Source organism: Lithobates pipiens, unplaced genomic scaffold (assembly GCF_037356315.1).
Source record: "Lithobates pipiens isolate NorthernLeopardFrog02 unplaced genomic scaffold, aLitPip1_a1.2 Scaffold_8, whole genome shotgun sequence".
NCBI classification, from domain to species: Eukaryota; Metazoa; Chordata; class Amphibia; order Anura; family Ranidae; genus Lithobates; species Lithobates pipiens.
Window position 1 is genome coordinate 194902008 of NW_027507903.1, and position 19117 is coordinate 194921124.

The following is a 19117-nucleotide window of genomic DNA, read 5'->3' on the forward strand; positions in this document are numbered from 1 at the left end:
AAAAAAAAAAAAAAAAAAAAAACTTACAGTATGATCGGTAACAGTGTACTAACTCTAGCCCAAACACCATACCTGTCTGTGTATAATGCATCCAATTAAGAATCACCTCTGGGGCTCTGTACCATCTGGTCACCACATAACCTGTCATTTCACTGTCTGCATGCCTTGCCAGTCCAAAATCCAGGATCTGTGAACATATGTGAGTAATAATTATCAGGACATCTGCCAACAGTTTAGTGTAGGAGGAAGCATTACATTAAAACAAGAAGAGAACAGTGACGCAGTATGAGATGTAAGCTAATCAGATGATTTCGATATTTTCACTAGCTTCACAGACAATATACAATACCCTAGAGCGAGACGCATTTTTCACACATTGTAAATACATTTAAACAAATAGAAATGCTTTACACTACTGTGTTTTAGGTTATAAGCAGGAATCTGGACCCAAGTTCTCTCCCAGCTATATGAATATTACACATCTTAAAGAAGATTTTTTTTTTATTATTATTTCGTGTTGCGAAAGTCTTCTGTGACTGGACCTAAGGAAAGGAGGGCAAATAAAACATAATGTGCAGCTTCTATGTATGCACTCCACTACTCTCTTGCAGCAGGCTAGAAGGATAGCATTAACTATATTAACTGGCTGAATGAAAACGTCACTAAAGAAAATACAATGCTCCAGCAAATGGCATACACCTAATTAGTGTAGGCTTCCTATTACACAGCACATTAATAAAAACATTAAAATGTTCTTAGAGTACACCTGTCATGACAGACATATGGAGGATGTAAAATACCGATCTAGTTGCTGGGCTGTGTATATAGTCAAAGCCCAGGAACATGTACAGTAGGCTTTGAATGAGTGTCAGAATCTCTGATCTCTATACTTGTTCCAGGTCAGTGGAAAAACTGAAGCCAAAGCAGCAGTAAGACAGCCAGTGAGCTACAATTATCAAGAGGAGAAGTCAGCAATGTCAGAATACAATTTTTTCTAATTATCTGAGCTATCAGCTTAAAATGAATGTGATCCTATGGCAGCAAAGGTTCCATTTTTTTTTTTACCATCAAACCTGCACAGTAAAAAAAGAACTTTAAAAGTAGTAAGGCCAAAGATTTTTTGGTGATACTTTTGACTCCGAATCAGCCGATTGGCTCATGTCCCAGAGCCACTCTAGGCTCTAAAAGGATCCCGACCATATTGTCAGGATCCACACAGCTGCCGGCTGACAGCTGGCTCTCAGAGCTTGAGTGAGAGGCAAAGCCAGCAACGCATGACCCCTCCCCTGCCTGGCACACCAGTAAGTGCTGGAGGTGTAGAGCAGAGACTAGCAACCAACAGTCACCACTCTCTGCTCAGCAGTAACCTGAGAACTGATCGATCAGGGGTCATGTGACCCCCTCAAGCTTAGAGCCAGCAGGGGACACATGCAGCATTACACTAATGCTGCATCAGAGGCGAGTATGTATGTTTTTTTTTTTTTTTTGTTTTTTGTTTTACACATCCCAAAACTTCTCCTTTAATGAACATGAAAATGCAGACACTTTTCTCCTTGTCCTCCTTATAGGCTTTCATCTACGATTCAAAGAATATCATCATAGTATCCTTTACAAAGGCAACATAAAACTGCAATGCAGGATCCTTCAAAGCCATTTTAGCAAATGTATACAATCGTTCTTCCAACAGGGCATCAAGCCACACATACAATGTCAGGCTGTGCGGATGAGGTTTTAAAAGGCTTGAGCTGTGTCATTCTGGGAAAAGTGAAAAAGTTCCGAGCCCTCATGCAGCCTTACGCAGGGCCAGATAATTTCAATCACTTTTAACAGGCTTTCAATTACAAGAACAGCTAAATAGATTAAGGAAACCTACCACCAACACTTTAGAGTATTTAACAGGATTGAAAGAAAATGTTGGCGTTAGTTTTGTGCGTATGATCGACTGACAATTGCCATACGCAGGGCCAACATTAGAACTGTTATTTAAGAGAGACACAATAGCAGCTCCCAGGGAGTCAGTTTTGTTAGATCAGCAAATTCTTTTCAGGCCACAAGTGAAGGAATTTACCATTATATAGGGAATGCAATTGGGGGGGAGGGGGGGGGGCATTTAATTGTAAAATCAAAATATTATAGAACATTTTTTTTCTTTTGCAAGATCTACTTTGTTAAAGTAACCAAGGAAAGTCTATGTTTCCATACCTTTAACTCACAATCTTCATTTACAGCCAGATTTCCAGGCTTTAGGTCCTGCGAGTGAATATATAAAACACAAATAGATCCGTTAAGTCACTAAACTTTGAATTTGTGCAAGGTGAGCCACTGAAACACCCAGTTGATTTCTGCAAGCAAACTTGATTGGGCTTCCCCCTCTGACCATCATGCCCTGCACAACCAACCAGCGACAGCAGGTTTCAATGGGGAAAAAAGAAAATACAATGCAGCTATCACATGCTGGTTTTCTAAAATTATAAGAAGATTATGTTTTGGGCTATTTAAGTATGACTATACTCAAAGGAGTTCTTTAATAGTAATACTGAATTAATAAAACCACTTACGGCGTGCCCCTAACTAGATTAGAATCTGACCCTGTATATCCAAAGATGAAGCTCATATCATCCCTGGACATCAGTTTAACTTGAAAATAGGTTACCTTGTTATCAGTTAAGAGACATTTATACAGGGAATTAATAGCATTGCTATCCCTCTGTGGAAAGCTCAAGTGTAAGAATTACTGTCAGGAAAACTGTTACAAAACCCATTTGGCTTTTGATTCAGAACATACAATTAAAGCAATTAAAAAGTTACCAAGGCTGAGCTGGTGCTAAGCAGTCACTTGGTGACATCCTCCCACAACAAAGAGTATAGTGTGTGAAGGAAAAGACTATTAAAAACTGAATCAAGTCCAGCTTATTCTGGGCTTGCCTTCTTAAAGAAGTACAAAGGGATCATTACTGTCCGACAGTGAATCAGATCCTACTGGGGATGCAAATAAACTCTGCATAGGGACGCAAGGCCTGAAACAAGAAGCAACGGTCCTCCCCCAAAAACAACCATGCCATAAGTAAAAGCAGAAAACTAGAAATTGAAACGTTGAATACTTACCCTATGGATGATACCAGCTGAATGGATGTACTGAAATGAAAATGTAAAAAGTGAGAAGTTAATCTATTATGAATTACAGATACATAGTATTAAGTCACATTAAAAAACAAACAAAAAAAACAAACAAACCACACAACGTGAGCAGACATGCTCAGATATCAGAGGTCTACCCCATGCAAGGTAGATCTATTAAGCTTCCATTTATGTTAATGTAACTTTCTAGATTGTAAGTTTCTAGATTGTAAGCTCTAACGAGCAGGGCCCTCTGATCCCTCCTGTACTGAATTGTATTGTAAGTGTACTGTCTGCCCTCATATTGTAAAGCGCTGCGCAAACTGTTGGCGCTATATAAATCCTGAATAATAATAATAATAATAATAATAATAATAATAATGTAACCACAGATAGGGTCTTATTCCAGGCTACAAAAGCACGGGTTACACTGGATCAAAGAAAAGTCAAAGATGTTATGGTGCTACCTTGTGGACATATAGTTTACTACAGTGTTCTTGGTTATAGGCAAATACACATAATGGCAGACTTTGGGTAAAGATTTAATGCACTTTCTAAACATTAAAAAATATGCGCGACTCCTGGGATTCGCTCAACCTGGTGCTGGCATCCTTAAGGCCCCTTTCATGTGTGTGAACCTTTTCTTTCATCAGTTCAGTCACGTTTTTTTTCCAGAGAAAAACAGATGCAGTTTACATCGGTTTTTGGTCTGTTTTTATCTCTGCAAGCTAGAGTCGTTAAAAAGAGAAGTATGGGAATTTTTCATCCCCTATATTCATATTCATTTACCTAGGTGGATGCAGCATCAGACCGATGCTGTATCTGTCCCCCGGTGTCTCTGCACTGAGAACAGAGCCACCGAACACCGCCAAAGGCTCAGTTCACTCACCTCCCCGAGCGGAGAGCTGCTGCCTGTCAGTCAGCATCTCCCTTGCTCTGCTCCTCCAAGCTCATTGGAGAGCTGAGCTGTGGATGGGAGCGGCAAGGTCCTGCCCTAGTGGAGGACAGTGTAACACCCATTTCGCGTTGTGTCTCACCCTTTACGTGTGTGCACTTTTTTTGGCACCGGGTGGAGTTTTTGGGCGTTTCACACGCCACTGGCTTTTCAAAAAATACAAACAAAAAAAACAAAAAAAACTGCTCGCTGAGAGGCGGAGACCATCAGTCCAGGCAGCTGGTGGATGCAGACTGCCTAAGGATGACACTCTGCCTCGACCGATTCTAGTTACATCAGCGGAGAGCGGACTTCAGACAGCTCTCCGCTATAAACGGGTCACAGGAGTGCAAAACTAATTGCATTCCTTTGACACACAAGAGAAGCCAAGCCTAAAAAGCTCAGGCTGGACTTCTCCTTTAAAGAAGAACTCCATCATTCCACACACTTTACATTTAGGCCCCTTTCACACTGAGGCGCTTTGCAGGCACTTAAGTGCTAAAAATAGCGCCTGCAAAGCGCCCTAAAAGAGCCGCTCAGTGCACTCCAATGTGAAAGCCCTGAGGGATTTCACACTGGAGTGGTGCGCTTGCAGGACGGTCAAAAAAGTCCTGCAAGCCGCATTTTTGGAGCGCTGTAGGAGCGGTGTATTTAGCGCTCCTAAAGCGCCCCTTCCCATTGAAAACAATGGGGCAGCACTCCAAACCCGCCTGCAAAGCGGCGCTACAGCGGCGCTTTTAACCCTTTTTCGGCCACTAGCGGGTTAAAACTGCACGCTAATAGCCGATCAGCGCCACTAAAATGACGGTAAAGCGACACTAAATATCGTGCCCCTTTACCGCCAGCGTGCTGAGCGCCCCAGTGTGAAAGTAGCCTGTTTGTTTACATCCGTTTTGCATCCAATCTGTTTTTTTTTTTTTTAAACAGAAGAGAAATAGGGCTTTGATCCATTCCAAAAAATGTTGACTGAAGTGGATGTGAATAGTTGTAAATGGATGATCATCCATTTTTCCACAGAGATGCCTTATGCCCCTTTCACACATTTGGACAGTTTTTTTTTTTTTTTATATCAGGTTTTCATCAGTTTTTACATCCACTACCAATGCAAAAATGGATGTAAAAAAAAAAAAAAAATGGACCGGTATTGTTTGTTAACATCCGATTTTTTTTTTATCCGATCTTTTTTTTTTTTTTTTTTTTTAAACTAAACAAAATAGCTTTGATCATAAAAAAAAAATGGATGTTGACTAATGTGGATGTAAAAGGATGATTTACAGTTTTCCATAGATGCATTGATGTCCCTTTTTCATCCATAAATGGATGGATGGATTAAAACGGACAAAACATGTGTGCATGAGGGGCCTAAATCAAGTATTATTTAATACTGTATATAATGACCCTGGACTTGATAACCTTTAGGCCCCTTGGCTGAGAGCGCTGATTGGGAGCTAAATCGGCAGACTTTTTTTGGTCATGCTCCTTGGACAGAAGCCGGCATCACTGAACCGGCCGATGCCACCCGATGTTCGACCCATGCGTACTATGCTTAAAGTGTAACTCCACCCTAAAATTAAAATCCCTGCATCCATAGACATCCACATTCTAGCACTAACCTATCTAGCTTTGAAAAGAAGAAATCAGTACACATACCTTTTCTGAAGCCGATCTGACCGGATCTCCAGCGGCGGAAGCTCTGCAGAGGACACGGCCAAAAACGGCTGTGAAATAAACAGGGAGCGACACCATCCATAGAGTTACTATGGGGCTTCCGCTGTTGGCTGTGTCCTCTGCACCCGCCTCCACAGCGAAGTCACGGCTGACAGCTCAGCGTGGGATCGAGTCAGACCAGCTGCAGAAAAGGTACGTATGCTTATTTTTTCTTTACAGGGCTAGATAGGTTAGGGTTAGATTGTGGATGTCTGTAGATGCAGGGATTTTAGTTTTAGGGTGAACTTCTACTTTAAAGGTTCACAAATTAAGCGGTTCCACTTTGTTTTTAACCCAATAACAATAAGAATTGCTGCTGTTGTCGATTTTCCTATACATTTTTACAGTGAGTACTTAAAAGCTGTGCTCCAGGAATATATGCATCACCCCAAATAATGTATTTTATTATAAATATATAATAACATTTTTTTTTATTAAACTACTACAAGTATTTCATACAAGCATCCCCTGCAAAGTAGCAGTTGCCTGACAGCTTTAACCATAAGAATAGCATTTATGTGCTTTCACTCATGGAGCAAAAACTACCACAAACACCACAACGAATGCATACCTTTGAGGTTTATTGTTGTGTTGCTCAGGCAATAGCAAGCTCTACCCTTTTACTGTCACCACAAGAAGAAATTGTAATATCTACTAAACTGGGTTATAGCAAGAATATGGTGCTACCCATACATAACAGATACCTCAAAGCACCAAACCTGTAAAATGTTGTAAATATAAAAATGTTACCTAAATGTATTAACTTATCAGTCCAATATTTTTTTTTTTAAGAAAGAACATATTTTCTTTAGTTAGGACTTCTACATCATAGTCACAGCCAAATGAACAATAGGAAGTTATAAAAAATGACTGTAGCATGTGGACACAACATAAGGTCATAGACAGTAACAGAAGCAGGACACCTTATGTGCAGCTATGAACAGATGGAGTATTTGAGGACAAGACTTCAAGGCTTATTACCTGCCCAGTTCACACAAGTGTCCTCCTGATGATTTCATAGCTTCCAGAACTAGAGCAGGGGTAGGCAATCTTTTGAGCACAGTGTGCCCAAAAATGTTTTCAAAGAAATTGAGCATGCCGATTTTTTTCACTCTCAATCACAAAAAAAGATTTTTTCTAGAAAGTAAATGCTGTAAACTACTTTAGTAGTGAGACATTAACATCCTGCACTCTCATGCCTCCGATCAGCCCCAATTCATGCACCTTCACACCTCAGATCACTGTCCCCCCCCCCCCCCCCCCTGCAAGTCTTTTTCACCACTGTACCCCCGCTCTCATCTGCCCCGCCACTGTACTGGCCTGCTCATCCGCCCCCCGCCACTGTACTAGCCTGCTCATCCGCCCCCCGCCACTGTACTAGCCTGCTCATCCGCCCCGCCACTGTACTGGCCTGCTCATCCGCCCCGCCACTGTACTGGCCTGCTCATCCGCCCCGCCACTGTACTGGCCTGCTCATCCGCCCCGCCACTGTACTGGCCTGCTCATCCGCCCCGCCACTGTACTGGCCTGCTCATCCGCCCCGCCACTGTACTGCTCATCCGCCCCGCCACTGTACTGCTCATCCGCCCCGCCACTGTACTAGCCTGCTCATCCGCCCCGCCACTGTACTAGCCTGCTCATCCGCCCCGCCACTGTACTAGCCTGCTCATCCGCCCCGCCACTGTACTAGCCTGCTCATCCGCCCCGCCACTGTACTAGCCTGCTCATCTGTTCCGCCACTGAACCGCTCTCATCTGTCCTAAAACTGAACTTATCTGCTCATCTGCCTCAGCACTGTAGCCCACTCTCTCATCTGCCCCACCTCTGTTCCCCCCTCGCTCTCCTGCCCCACCTCTGTTCCCCCCTCGCTCTCCTGCCCCACCTCTGTTCCCCCCTCGCTCTCCTGCCCCACCTCTGTTCCCCCCTCGCTCTCCTGCCCCACCTCTGTTCCCCCCTCGCTCTCCTGCCCCACCTCTGTTCCCCCCTCGCTCTCCTGCCCCACCTCTGTTCCCCCCTCGCTCTCCTGCCCCACCTCTGTTCCCCCCTCGCTCTCCTGCCCCACCTCTGTTCCCCCCTCGCTCTCCTGCCCCACCTCTGTTCCCCCCTCGCTCTCCTGCCCCACCTCTGTTCCCCCCTCGCTCTCCTGCCCCACCTCTGTTCCCCCCTCGCTCTCCTGCCCCACCTCTGTTCCCCCCTCGCTCTCCTGCCCCACCTCTGTTCCCCCCTCGCTCTCCTGCCCCACCTCTGTTCCCCCCTCGCTCTCCTGCCCCACCTCTGCCCCCCCCTCGCTCTCCTGCCCCACCTCTGCCCCCCCCTCGCTCTCCTGCCCCACCTCTGTCCCCCCCCCTCGCTCTCCTGTCTCTTCATGTAATCACGGACAGACTCGATGTTAAGATCAGGGCTCTTTTGGGGCCAAACCATCACTTCCAGGACTCCTCGTTCTTCTTTACACTGAAGATAGTTCTTAGCGACATTGGCTTTATGTTTGGGGTTATTGTCCTGCTGCAGAATCAATCATCGAGTCTGTCTGGGATTACACAGAGACAGAAGGATTCGAGGCATCCTACATCCACAGAAGATCTGTGGTTAGTGCGCCAAGATGTTTGGAACAACCTACCTGCAAAAGTTTCTTCAAAAACTGTGTGCAAGTATACCTAGAAGAATTGATGCACTCTTGAAGACAAAGGGTGGTCACAGCAAATATGGATTTAGATTTCTCTTCTGTTCATTTACTTCATTTTGTGAGTTGCTAAAAATAAACGCACAACACTTCTATTTCTGAAAGCATCCTTAATTTACAGCTTTTTTTTTATTTTTTATTTTTTTTTACAGCTGCCTAAAATTTTTGCTCAGCACTGTACAACACTTGCCATCCGGGCCATTTCTGACACTTCGCTCCTACATGTAAAAAACGACTTTTACTTACTTAGAACCCCAAATTTTTTTGATGCCACATGGCATTTGCACAGTCGTTTTTCAAACTTTTTTTTTTTTTGCAAAAAAAAAAGTTGCACAGGAGGTCTAGTGCTAGAATTATTGCTCTTGCTCTGACCTTCACGGCAATACCTTACACGTATGGCTCGATCGCCGCTTACATATGCGCTATAGCATTGGCCATGACAGGCCCTCTTTATGGAGAGATATGGGGTCTATTATACCCCAAATCTCTCCTATGGCCTCCCATGTAGCTGATCAGACACAGATCAGTCTGATCGGCTACTTACCTGGCTATTAGTGGCCAGATAAACAAAGGGGCAGAACCGGAAGCGACAAACTACTCATTGGCTCCCGGTTTCCAGGGTTACAGAGAGAAGGGAATTATGTTAGTTCCTTGCTCTCTGTTCAGGGCAGCCATCGCCACCAGTGGCATCGCTCCCGGCCTCCGCAATGGGACCAGAGAGCCCGGGAGAAGCGGCGGGAGGGGGGGTGGGACCACCCTTCTGCCACCCGCAGAAGTGATCGAGTGGCTAATTAGCCACTCGATCACTTCTGCCTTATACATAATTCCCAGCTGAAAAGATTGATACCAGAATGAAGCCTGTGGATACAGGCATCATCCCGCTATAACCACTGAAAACGGACAACATCCATGTACGCCCTCCCAATGAGACGTGGTCAAAATTTGTAATAAAAGCATCTTTGCCATTCTGAAGCTTCCCTCTAACCACTTTGCATATTTTATATATACTGCGATTCTGTACTTGCCAAATATGCTGCAGAAATCTCCCTACACCGAGTCAAGCTGCAACCATTTTAACTGTGGGCAGCTGAAGCTGCTGCCTTTTCAGTTCCTGTATTTACACAGCGGCAATCACCTCCAGCTCTGCGGCTCTCATTGGCCCTCTTATGACTCATCCCCCTACCTTATTGGCAAGCTCTCACAAGTGTCAGAGAGCTGTGCATGATGTCATAAGCCTAGGCTTTTTACCAGACAAGAAACAGGAAGTGGGCTGTATAAGGTATTTACTGGTAGAAAAAAAAAAACTTTTACTATCCAAAATAAAAACAAGGGCAGAAGATTTAATAAATGAAAAGTTGAAAAAAAATTACTGAAGGTCCCCCAAGTGAGGGACACAAGTCAAAGCACGTCCAATCTGTGTAGTAGTTCAAGTGAATAAATGCAGGTCTCAAAACCTTCTCCAACCAGGCTCAGAAGAAGATGGACTAAATTGGATCCATCGGACATTGCCAAATGATATACTGCAGACTTACTAAAACACATTCTTACAATATGTTTGGATAATTGAGTTTTGTTTCAATTACAGCCATGTTGTGTTTTTTTAGATTCGTTTTGCATCTGTTTGGAACATTCCAATACTCAATAGATTCTTTGAAACATGGCTTTTGTATAAAAGGGTGAGAATTATTGGGGTTCATTTACTAAAAGCAAATATACTGTGGACTATGAAAGTGCAGTTGCTCCAGAGCTTAGTAAATGAAAGCTTTACTTTGTGTATACCCAATCGCATGCAAGGAAAATAAATAAAACAAAAAACAAACAGCAGTTCTGCTTGCACATGATTGGATGATGAAAATCAGCAGAACTTCCTCTCATTTACTAAGCTCCGGCGCAACTGTACTTGAGAAGCACACAGTATTTGCCTTTAGTAAATGAACCCCATTAGATCACATGCCTTCTTCCAGGTGGCTGTTGATAGGTCACAATCATTCTTCGTACCTTATTCAGCTTCAACAGAATGGCATAAAAGTTGGACATCATACGATTGGACAACATACGATTGGACAAAGGTTTCTTTACCCAACGTGTTGATGTCACTCATTAAGGAATGCTAGCCATTATGTACAAGACTTATGTACAAACAGATGCCGGCCAGTATAGGGTGGTGTGGAAACACAGATTTGTTTCTGGACTACTCACTTTCAGTTTCAGCAGCAGTAAAAAATGAATACAAATTGCTGCACTTTAGACACAATGAGATAGGCAGCTTTAAATGTCTCTATATATACACAGAATACTGCATGTGGCAACAGGATTTGGAACAGACTGAATTGGTGGAACTAGGAATTTCCGACAAGCCATAACAATGCACAGGAATGTCAGACATATCCCGAAACTGAAAACGATGAGCCAAAACCTAAGGATATGTGAATATTTGAGTATGCTAGAACTACAGAAAAACATGTGAATAACTAAATAAGTCTCCTATGGCAAGAGAAAGTAATTGCACAGCTACTTTTTCAAATGATATACTTTTTATAGAACAAGTAGTATTACACCTAATTGTAGCAGTGTTGTATCATGAAGGTCACCAGATCTCAATCTCAGAAATACCAGGCACACAACATACACTATTAGGGCACATAGGAAAAACAAAATATTTTACACATCGCATACACAGAGGAACTAATCTCCTAACCAATACCAGAGGAACCGGTGCCAAAATTGCTGGCAAAACATCTCGGCTCTCCATTGCACTGGATTTCATGTAATGATCACTGAATTACAAAACACCGGCAACTACGGTATTTAACGTTCTTCTATTTCCTGCACGATTGGTGGCAAAAACATGGTAGTATTTGGTGTGATCTCTGCTTTGCAGAATTAAAAAGATAAAAATGGCGCAGCCAGTTTATTAAGGCACAAATGGGGACTTTATCAAATCTGGAGCAGCTGCGCATGGCAACCAATCAGCTTCTACCTTCGGCTTGTTCAGTTAAAAGGATTTTTAACCATTTAAGGACCAAGCCTCTTTAAGATTTGTTTACAAGTTAAAGTGGTAGTAAACCCGCAAATTTTTTTTTTTTTTTTTTTTTTTAAACCTGCAAAGCAAAAGGCATAATGAGCTAGTATGCACCGCATACTAGCTCATTATGAAAAACGTACCTTCGAACAAGGCCCCGACATCTGGCCCGATCCACGCCGAGGGAGCCCACATGCTCCCTCTGCGTTTCTTCTGGGTATCGCGGCTCCGGCGCTGTGAGTGGCCGGAGCCGCGATATAGTCACTCCCGTGCATGCGCGCGGGAGATTTCATTCCGGCCGGCCGGCCGGTCGGCCACTGGCGGATTTTCAGGCCGAGAATCCCCTTGTGCGCATGCACCGCTGCAGTCAGCGGCGCATACAGAGGGGAATATCTCCTAAACCGTACAGGTTTAGGAGATATTTTTTTTACCTACAGGTAAGCCTTATTATAGGCTTTCCTGTAGGTAAAAGTTAAAAAATTGAGTTTACAACCACTTTAAAAACAGATTTTGCAAGAAAATTGCTTAGAACACCCATACATTATACATTTTTTTTCCCAACACCCTAGAGAATAAAATGGCGGTCGTTGCAATACTTTGTCACACCGTATTTCCATAGGCGACGTTTAAAATAATTCTACAGGTTGCAGGTTTTGAGTTACAGAAGAGGTCTAGTAAAGCTGCACAATTAATCGTTAAAAAAAAAAAAAAAACGTGATCTCAATTCAACCACTCTGAAAAGCTCTATTGTCAATTCTTTCATATAACAAGTAGAGAGATTTATTTGCTCACTCAGCTATCAAAAGAAAACATTTGGCAGTCGGCCAAGTTTTTAAAATGAAACATTGTAACCAACTTCTTTCTTAGCTCAAAAGGAAAACTGTGAGTAAAGAAAAAAATCCAGGCAGACTGCCAAGTTTTTAAACAACTGTAAGTGCAGGAAGTTTAACCACTTAAAGTCTAAATATTTTTAATGTAAAAATCAATATTTTTTTGCTAGAAAATTACTCGGAACCCCCAAACATATTTATTTTAGCAGAGACCCTAGGGAATAAAATGTCAATTGCTGCAATAATGTCACAATGTATTTGCACAGCGGTCTTTCAAACGCTTTTTGGGGGAAAAAATACACTTCAATAAATAAAAAAAAAAAAAATAAATAAATAAAAAAGGAAACCGTAAAGTTAGCACATTTTTTTTTTGTTTTAATGTGAAAGATGATGTTATGCAGCGAGAATCATGATCCATCTTCGAAGCAAAAAAATTATTATTCTCATTTTAGCCAGAATAGTCCAGCTCTAAGGTCTAGGGCTAGAATTATTGCTCTCGCTCTACCGATTGCGGCGATACCTCACGTGTGGTTTGAACACAGTTTTCATATGCGGGCACTACTCACTTATGAGTTTGCTTCTACATGGGAGCTCGGCATGACAGGACGCGGTTACAATTTTTTTTTTTACTTATTTCATTTGACCTTTTATTTCATCTCCTCACTGCAGGGGGGCATGATATACATATGAAGGTCATCGGCCATAGCCATTTACTTATGAATGCCTCCGCTAGTTACATATAAACACAGAGTCTGCAGGTGAGTCATCTGTACACAATAGGGCAGAGCTGGGCAGCATTAGTAGCAGCATTTCACACTGAGATATCAAGACACAGCACAGGACAAACTTCAAAAGGACAAGGGAATTTAAACTGGGATAGTTGGCAAGTATGAGGCAGCTGCTTTGGGCCCCAAAACAATGACAGGGCCCAGCGCAGCTGCCCCTTTTACCCTGCCTTAAAGATGGCCCTGGTGGGTGGAGAGGATTCCACGCTAGCAGTCAGTGGGGGAGTGGGAGGTGGGGGGGGGGCCGGTGCATTCATAGCGTGTTACATACTACATGCCAACTATGGGTGTAACACAGTGCTCGACAAAACCCGGTCGCCAGGTCGCATTGGCGACTAGAATCAGCGACCTTGCGCCTGGGGCAGCATAGCTGGGGGTATCCCGTCTACGTGGACACCCCCCCCCCCCCCCCCCGCGCGCGCGATCGCGTCGGGCCGCGCCGCAGGCGGCCGGTAATTGAGCCCCCGGCTTTGAGGCCTTCTGTGATCCTATGGTTCCTTCTGGAATCTGGCGCCCTCTTGTGGTGGCCGTTGGAATTACAATCAACAATGCTAATGGGCCAGTCTTTCTCCATCCCTTTACTTAGAACCCCTAAACAAAAAACAAAAAACAAAAAAATATATTATATATATATATATATATATATATATATATATATATATATATATTTTTTTTTTATTATTTATTCTAACACCCTAGAGAGTAAAATGGTGGTCGTTGCAATACTGTCTGTCACACGATATTTGCACAGCGGACTTACAAGCGCACTTTTTTTGGGGAAAATTTTTTTATTTAATAAAAAAAAAAAAAAAAGACAACAGTAAACTTAGCCCAATTTTTTTTTTTTTTTATATTGTGAAAGATAATGTTACGCCGAGTAAATCGATACCCAACATGTCATGCTTCAAAATTGCGCCCGCTCATGGAATGGCGACAAACTTTTACCCTTTAAAATCTCCATAGGCGACGTTTAAAAAATTCTTCAGGTTGCACGTTTTGAGTTACAGAGGAGGTCTGGGGCTAGAATTATTGCTCTTACTCTACCGATCGCAACGATACCTCACATGTGTGGTTTGAACACCGCTTTCATATATGCGTTCGCTTCTGCACGCAAGCTTGGCAAGACAGGGCGCATTTAAAACAATTTTTTTTTCTTATTTTACCTTTTATTTTTATTTTTTTTCACTGTTCTTTTAAAAAAAAAAAAAAAAAAAAAAAAATGTGTGTCACTTTTATTCCTATTACAAGGAATGTAAAAATCCCTTGTAATAGAAAAAAGCATGACAGGTCCTCTTTTATATATGAGATCTGGGGTCAGAGAGACCTCACATCTCATTTACACTAAAATGCAATTTAAAAATGTCCCTCTAAGAGCTATGGGCAATGACTTGGAGACAGGTGGGGGGCTGGGGGCTATCTTCCCCTCACTCGTCTCCATGTCAGGCCAGGGACAGGTCCAGATCGCCGTCACGGACCTGGCTCCTAACTTTTTTAGCTGGCTCCTAGATTCCAAGCAAATTTGTCAACCCCTGGTGTAACATGTTATGAAAGGCGAACCTATCCTTTCAACAGCTCCCTGCCCAGGTCCCAGTGTCTGAAACATGTTAGACTCAAAACCAGGCAATGCAACACAACCTTATACTGTCCAATATGTGCAAAGAAAAGACCGCGCTATAATACACTCCAATTGCTGCAACTCATAGTGATAGACAACACCAATAGACAATTTGCAAAAGATGGAGCTGCGCTAAAGGCTGATATATATACCCTTACGTGTATAATAAAACCATGTTATATATAAAGGAATATAATCACTATACACCCAAATCCATGTGACAGAATAATTAACATAAATTAAGTGAAAAAACGAAAATGTGCATAACACGTACAAATATATACAAATGCAAAAAATATAAATAAATTCAAAGTCCTTTCGGTGAAAGAAAGTGTGCTTATGAAGAAAAACACCCGGGTGTCAGGTCTTCATATAATTCACTGTATGTGCATCCACCACCAGCTAAATTCAAGGCTTACCGGACAGCCAACATATAAGGCATATCTCCCGATGGGACTATTACCAAAGCCCAAGGTGTACCACTTCAAAGAGGAGAAATTATGTCTTTCGTCCACCTCCCAGCAAGGAAGCACAATGAGGGAATCCCGCTCTACATCGCTGCTCTGTCAGCACTGTGACACTTCTTTCACCACCCCCTTCCACCACCCACAGAAGTGATTGAGTGGCCAATTAGCAAAGGGAATTACCAGCTGAAAACAACCATACTGGGATGATGCCTGTAGGTGCTGGCATCACCCTGGTATAACTACTGAAACCCGAGGACGTCCATGGACATCCTACGGGCAGTTCATTTTTAGTGCTGTGATAGTTTGACAATTACTCAGCCATACAACACCCTATCCACATGAATTCTATAGCTTTATTTTGAGACAGAGCTTTCATTTGGTGGTTTTTGATAAATCAGTGGGTTTATTTTTTCCTATACGAGAAAAATTTAAACAAAAATCCCTTACTTTGTTATGAAACATATCAAATAAAAAAGGACAGGTGACAGGACAGTGCAAAGACCCCCCAAAATTACCAATTTTTTGAAAGTACATATACAATTTTTTGGAAAGGGAGAACATGCTTGTATGTAGGTGGTGAAAATTGCCCACTAAGAAGTTTAGCAGTAATAAAATTCCTCTCTACTGAATATCATTGGTTTCAAGTGTCATTTTAAACTCCAACCCCAAATCATTGGTGGCAAGGTCCCTTCCTTCCTGCTATCCTCCTATATGCTTGCAAACACATGCAGTGTTTACACTTGTGATTGGCACACAGCCATCACAAGGTACAGTGGCTCTATATACTTTGTCTATGACATTCTCTCAGACAGCTCAATCACATACATTCAGCAGTCGAACTGAGTAAAAGTAAATTTTTTCTGCAGCACCAGAAAACATAATTCACCTACCTACTTTGTTTTTGCATATAAAGAAGTTATGCAAACACTTCCACTGACCCCGGTGGGAAGGGTGAATCTAATCAAAATGTCCTTCCTCCCTAAATTTTTATATGCCTTTCATCATACCCCAGTCCCCATTCCAAACTCCTTTTTTGTTAAGCTAGATCAAACTATCACCACCTTTGTCTGGGCAGGAGCAACACCTAGAGTAGCCAGGTGTCTCTCACAGAGGGAGGCCTCTCCTTACCAAATTTTAAGAAATACTACTGGGCAGCGGTATTGGTCTCTGTGCGCTGGTGGTTCACCCAAGACAAAACCAACCCAGCGGTTAATTTAGAAGCAGCAATTCTGGGCTCATATTCAGAGTAATTTAGTCTACAGAGTTCCGAGGTACAGCCCCCCCCCCCCCCCCCCAAGTCACCACACCTATGAAAGCGATGGTGAAGGTATGGAAACAAGTGTCCCTATACTTCAACAATCAACATGCTGCCTCCCCATGCACTCCACTTTGGGATAACCCCACAATGCCGCACTTCCAATCTGTCCCTGATCCTCAGGTTTGGGCCAGGTACGAGGTCCGGACATTGCGCTACATATTCAATGAGGGACATCTTCTCCTGTTTGTTGAACTAAAACACAAATATAAGCTTCCCCCTTGGATGTTCTTCCGGTACATGCAGCTTAGGTATGCCGCCCGAGCACAATTCCCTAATGTAATAGAATTTGTCGTCCATTCAGTTGAATCCCTACTCACGGCCACTAATATAGATCGTACATTATCCTCTGTCTACTTTAGACTCACATGTAAGGACTCCTCTAAAAACGACCCCACTATTTAATAAATGGCAGTCGGACATACCCGCCTTGACCGAGGAGGACTGGTCGGAGGGATTGTAACAATGCATCCCACTTATGATCTCAGCTACAGATAGATTTGTGCAGCTGAAGTTTTTGCATAGAGTCTACTATAACCCGCATACATTGTCCATCATTTACCCTGGAGTGGAGGACACATGCACCAAATACAGGCAGTCGGTGGGAACCTTTTTTCACATGGTCTGGTCGTGCCCAGTTATTCAAACTTATTGGAGTACAGTGGTAGCTGATGTAAACACGGTGGCAGGACTACACCTAGCTATTGACCCACTCATGTTCCTCTTGGGCATCACGGACAACCTGGCCACTACTAAACACACAAAGCTGTTAGTTTATTGCAGCATACTATGCAGGGAAAGAAATTTTGCTCAGGTGGAAACTCCCGGATCCCCCTACAGAAATGGCATGGCACGCCTTAATAAATGCGGTATTGCCAATGTATAAACTTACCTATATGGCTCGCAATTGCCCCCAGAAGTTTGACAAGATATGGGCGAAATGGATGGAAGCTAGGTATCTTACAATATAAATAAAGAGGGGGCCTCCCCTTAGGAAATTAGTGCATTACTGGCAGTTAAGTAGACTACACCCCTTCCTGTGAGAGATATAGTAATGTGGAGGAGCCCACCAACTCCAGTATGCCAACAATCTAGCCCCCTAACCCCCTTCCCCCTCTGGATCTTGCTCTACCCAATTCCCCTTTCCCTTCCTCTGAGACCCCCGACTGACGTCTATTTGATTGTTCCCCTGCGGGACCGACACCCACCCCCTCCTCTGTTCCCCTCTCCCTCTTTCCACACCTGTTTCTGCCCCCCCCCCCTCCATTTCTAAATGGATCCTGGCTACGAATGGTGGTTTCTCTAGGTACAGGCTACACTGACCCATAGGCGGTGTGTTGAGAGACTTTGATTGGGAATCTGGCCTTAAATTGGTTGAACTGGATGACAAGCAAGCCAAGATGTTTTCCTTACCCAACTAATAATTATGTGAATATACGAACATCATTTGTATTACCTGATTACCTGTATTTTTGTTTATGACATACGCTTTATAGTCTCAAGTGTAGTGTTTAATTGACTTACTAAACATTCCTTATGTTAAAAAAAAATAAAAAAAAATAAAAAGAAGTTATGCTTTGACAATGACAAATTATTTTTTCCTCTTTCCATATTGAATGAAATATGCCTACATATACACTATGCGGAATATAACCTACATTATACTAGTGTACAAAAAGGAAAACAAAACAAAAATGCAACAGACACATCTCTAAATAGGTAACATGCTATAGTGTAATGGCAGCAATCTGTACGTCGCTATGGAAACCATCAACCTGCGCAGTGAGCATGGCCATGAGCTTACCTTCAAATAACAGGATCAATGAATAGTTTTATATGCAGAATTTATCTTGAACAAAAAAAAAGTAAAGAACGACTTTCTGCCAATGGCCTTGGTGGCTCGTGCGCTCTAGTTTCTGAGTTTGTCTTCCTGGACAATAAAACATAATTTCATCATACAAAGAAGTACATACATGAATTTCTCAGCCAACTGTTCGTGGAAAGAATTTTAGAATCTCTTCCAAAAGGTTCCCAGAGTTCCAAGAGCCTAATGCCACATACACACGATCAGAATATCGGTCAGCAAAAGACCGATGAGAGCTTTTCAATCGGAAAATGCGACCGTGTGTATGCTCCATCGGAATTTAGCTGTCCGAATTCCCGCCAGCAAAAATGATAGAAAGTTTTTCAAATTGAGAACATGCCATCGGAAATTTCGATCGTGTGTATGCAATTCCGACACGCAAAAACTCACACATGCTCAGATTCAACTACGAGATGGAAGCTATTGGCTACTAGGTATTGAACTTCTTTTCTAGTCCCGTCGTACGTGTTTTGTACGTCACTGCGTTGTTGGCGGTCGGAATTTGGTGTGACCGTGTGTAGGCAAGACAGTTTGAGCAGAATTCCATCGGAATTCCGACGGGAAAACCATCAGAGCTTTTTCCGACGTGAATTACGATTGTGTGTATGCAGCATTAGGCTACATTTACACCTAAGCATCACATTTCAAGCGTTTTTCAAGCATCTTTCAGAGTTTTTTTTGGAGCAGAATTGCAAGTTTTTGTCATGCGTTTTTCATCTAAAAAGGTGTGGAGTGCTGCTGAAAAAGGGGTGAAGAGCTCTCTTCAGCCAGGCTGCGAGCG

General features: G+C 42.8%; 1 protein-coding gene across 2 annotated transcripts in view; it reads right to left on the reverse strand.

Moving 5' to 3' along the window:
* Positions 1 to 19117, reverse strand: part of MAPK12 (mitogen-activated protein kinase 12) — a 143120-nt gene that overhangs the window by 50159 nt on the left and 73844 nt on the right. For both annotated transcript variants that reach the window (XM_077471066.1, XM_077471067.1), the window contains exons 5-7: positions 3106 to 3135; positions 2203 to 2250; positions 73 to 187 (exon numbers count right to left, since the gene is read on the reverse strand). In XM_077471066.1, coding sequence (XP_077327192.1) covers positions 73 to 187; positions 2203 to 2250; positions 3106 to 3135 — 193 coding nt within the window. The remainder of the gene's footprint in view (positions 1 to 72; positions 188 to 2202; positions 2251 to 3105; positions 3136 to 19117) is intronic.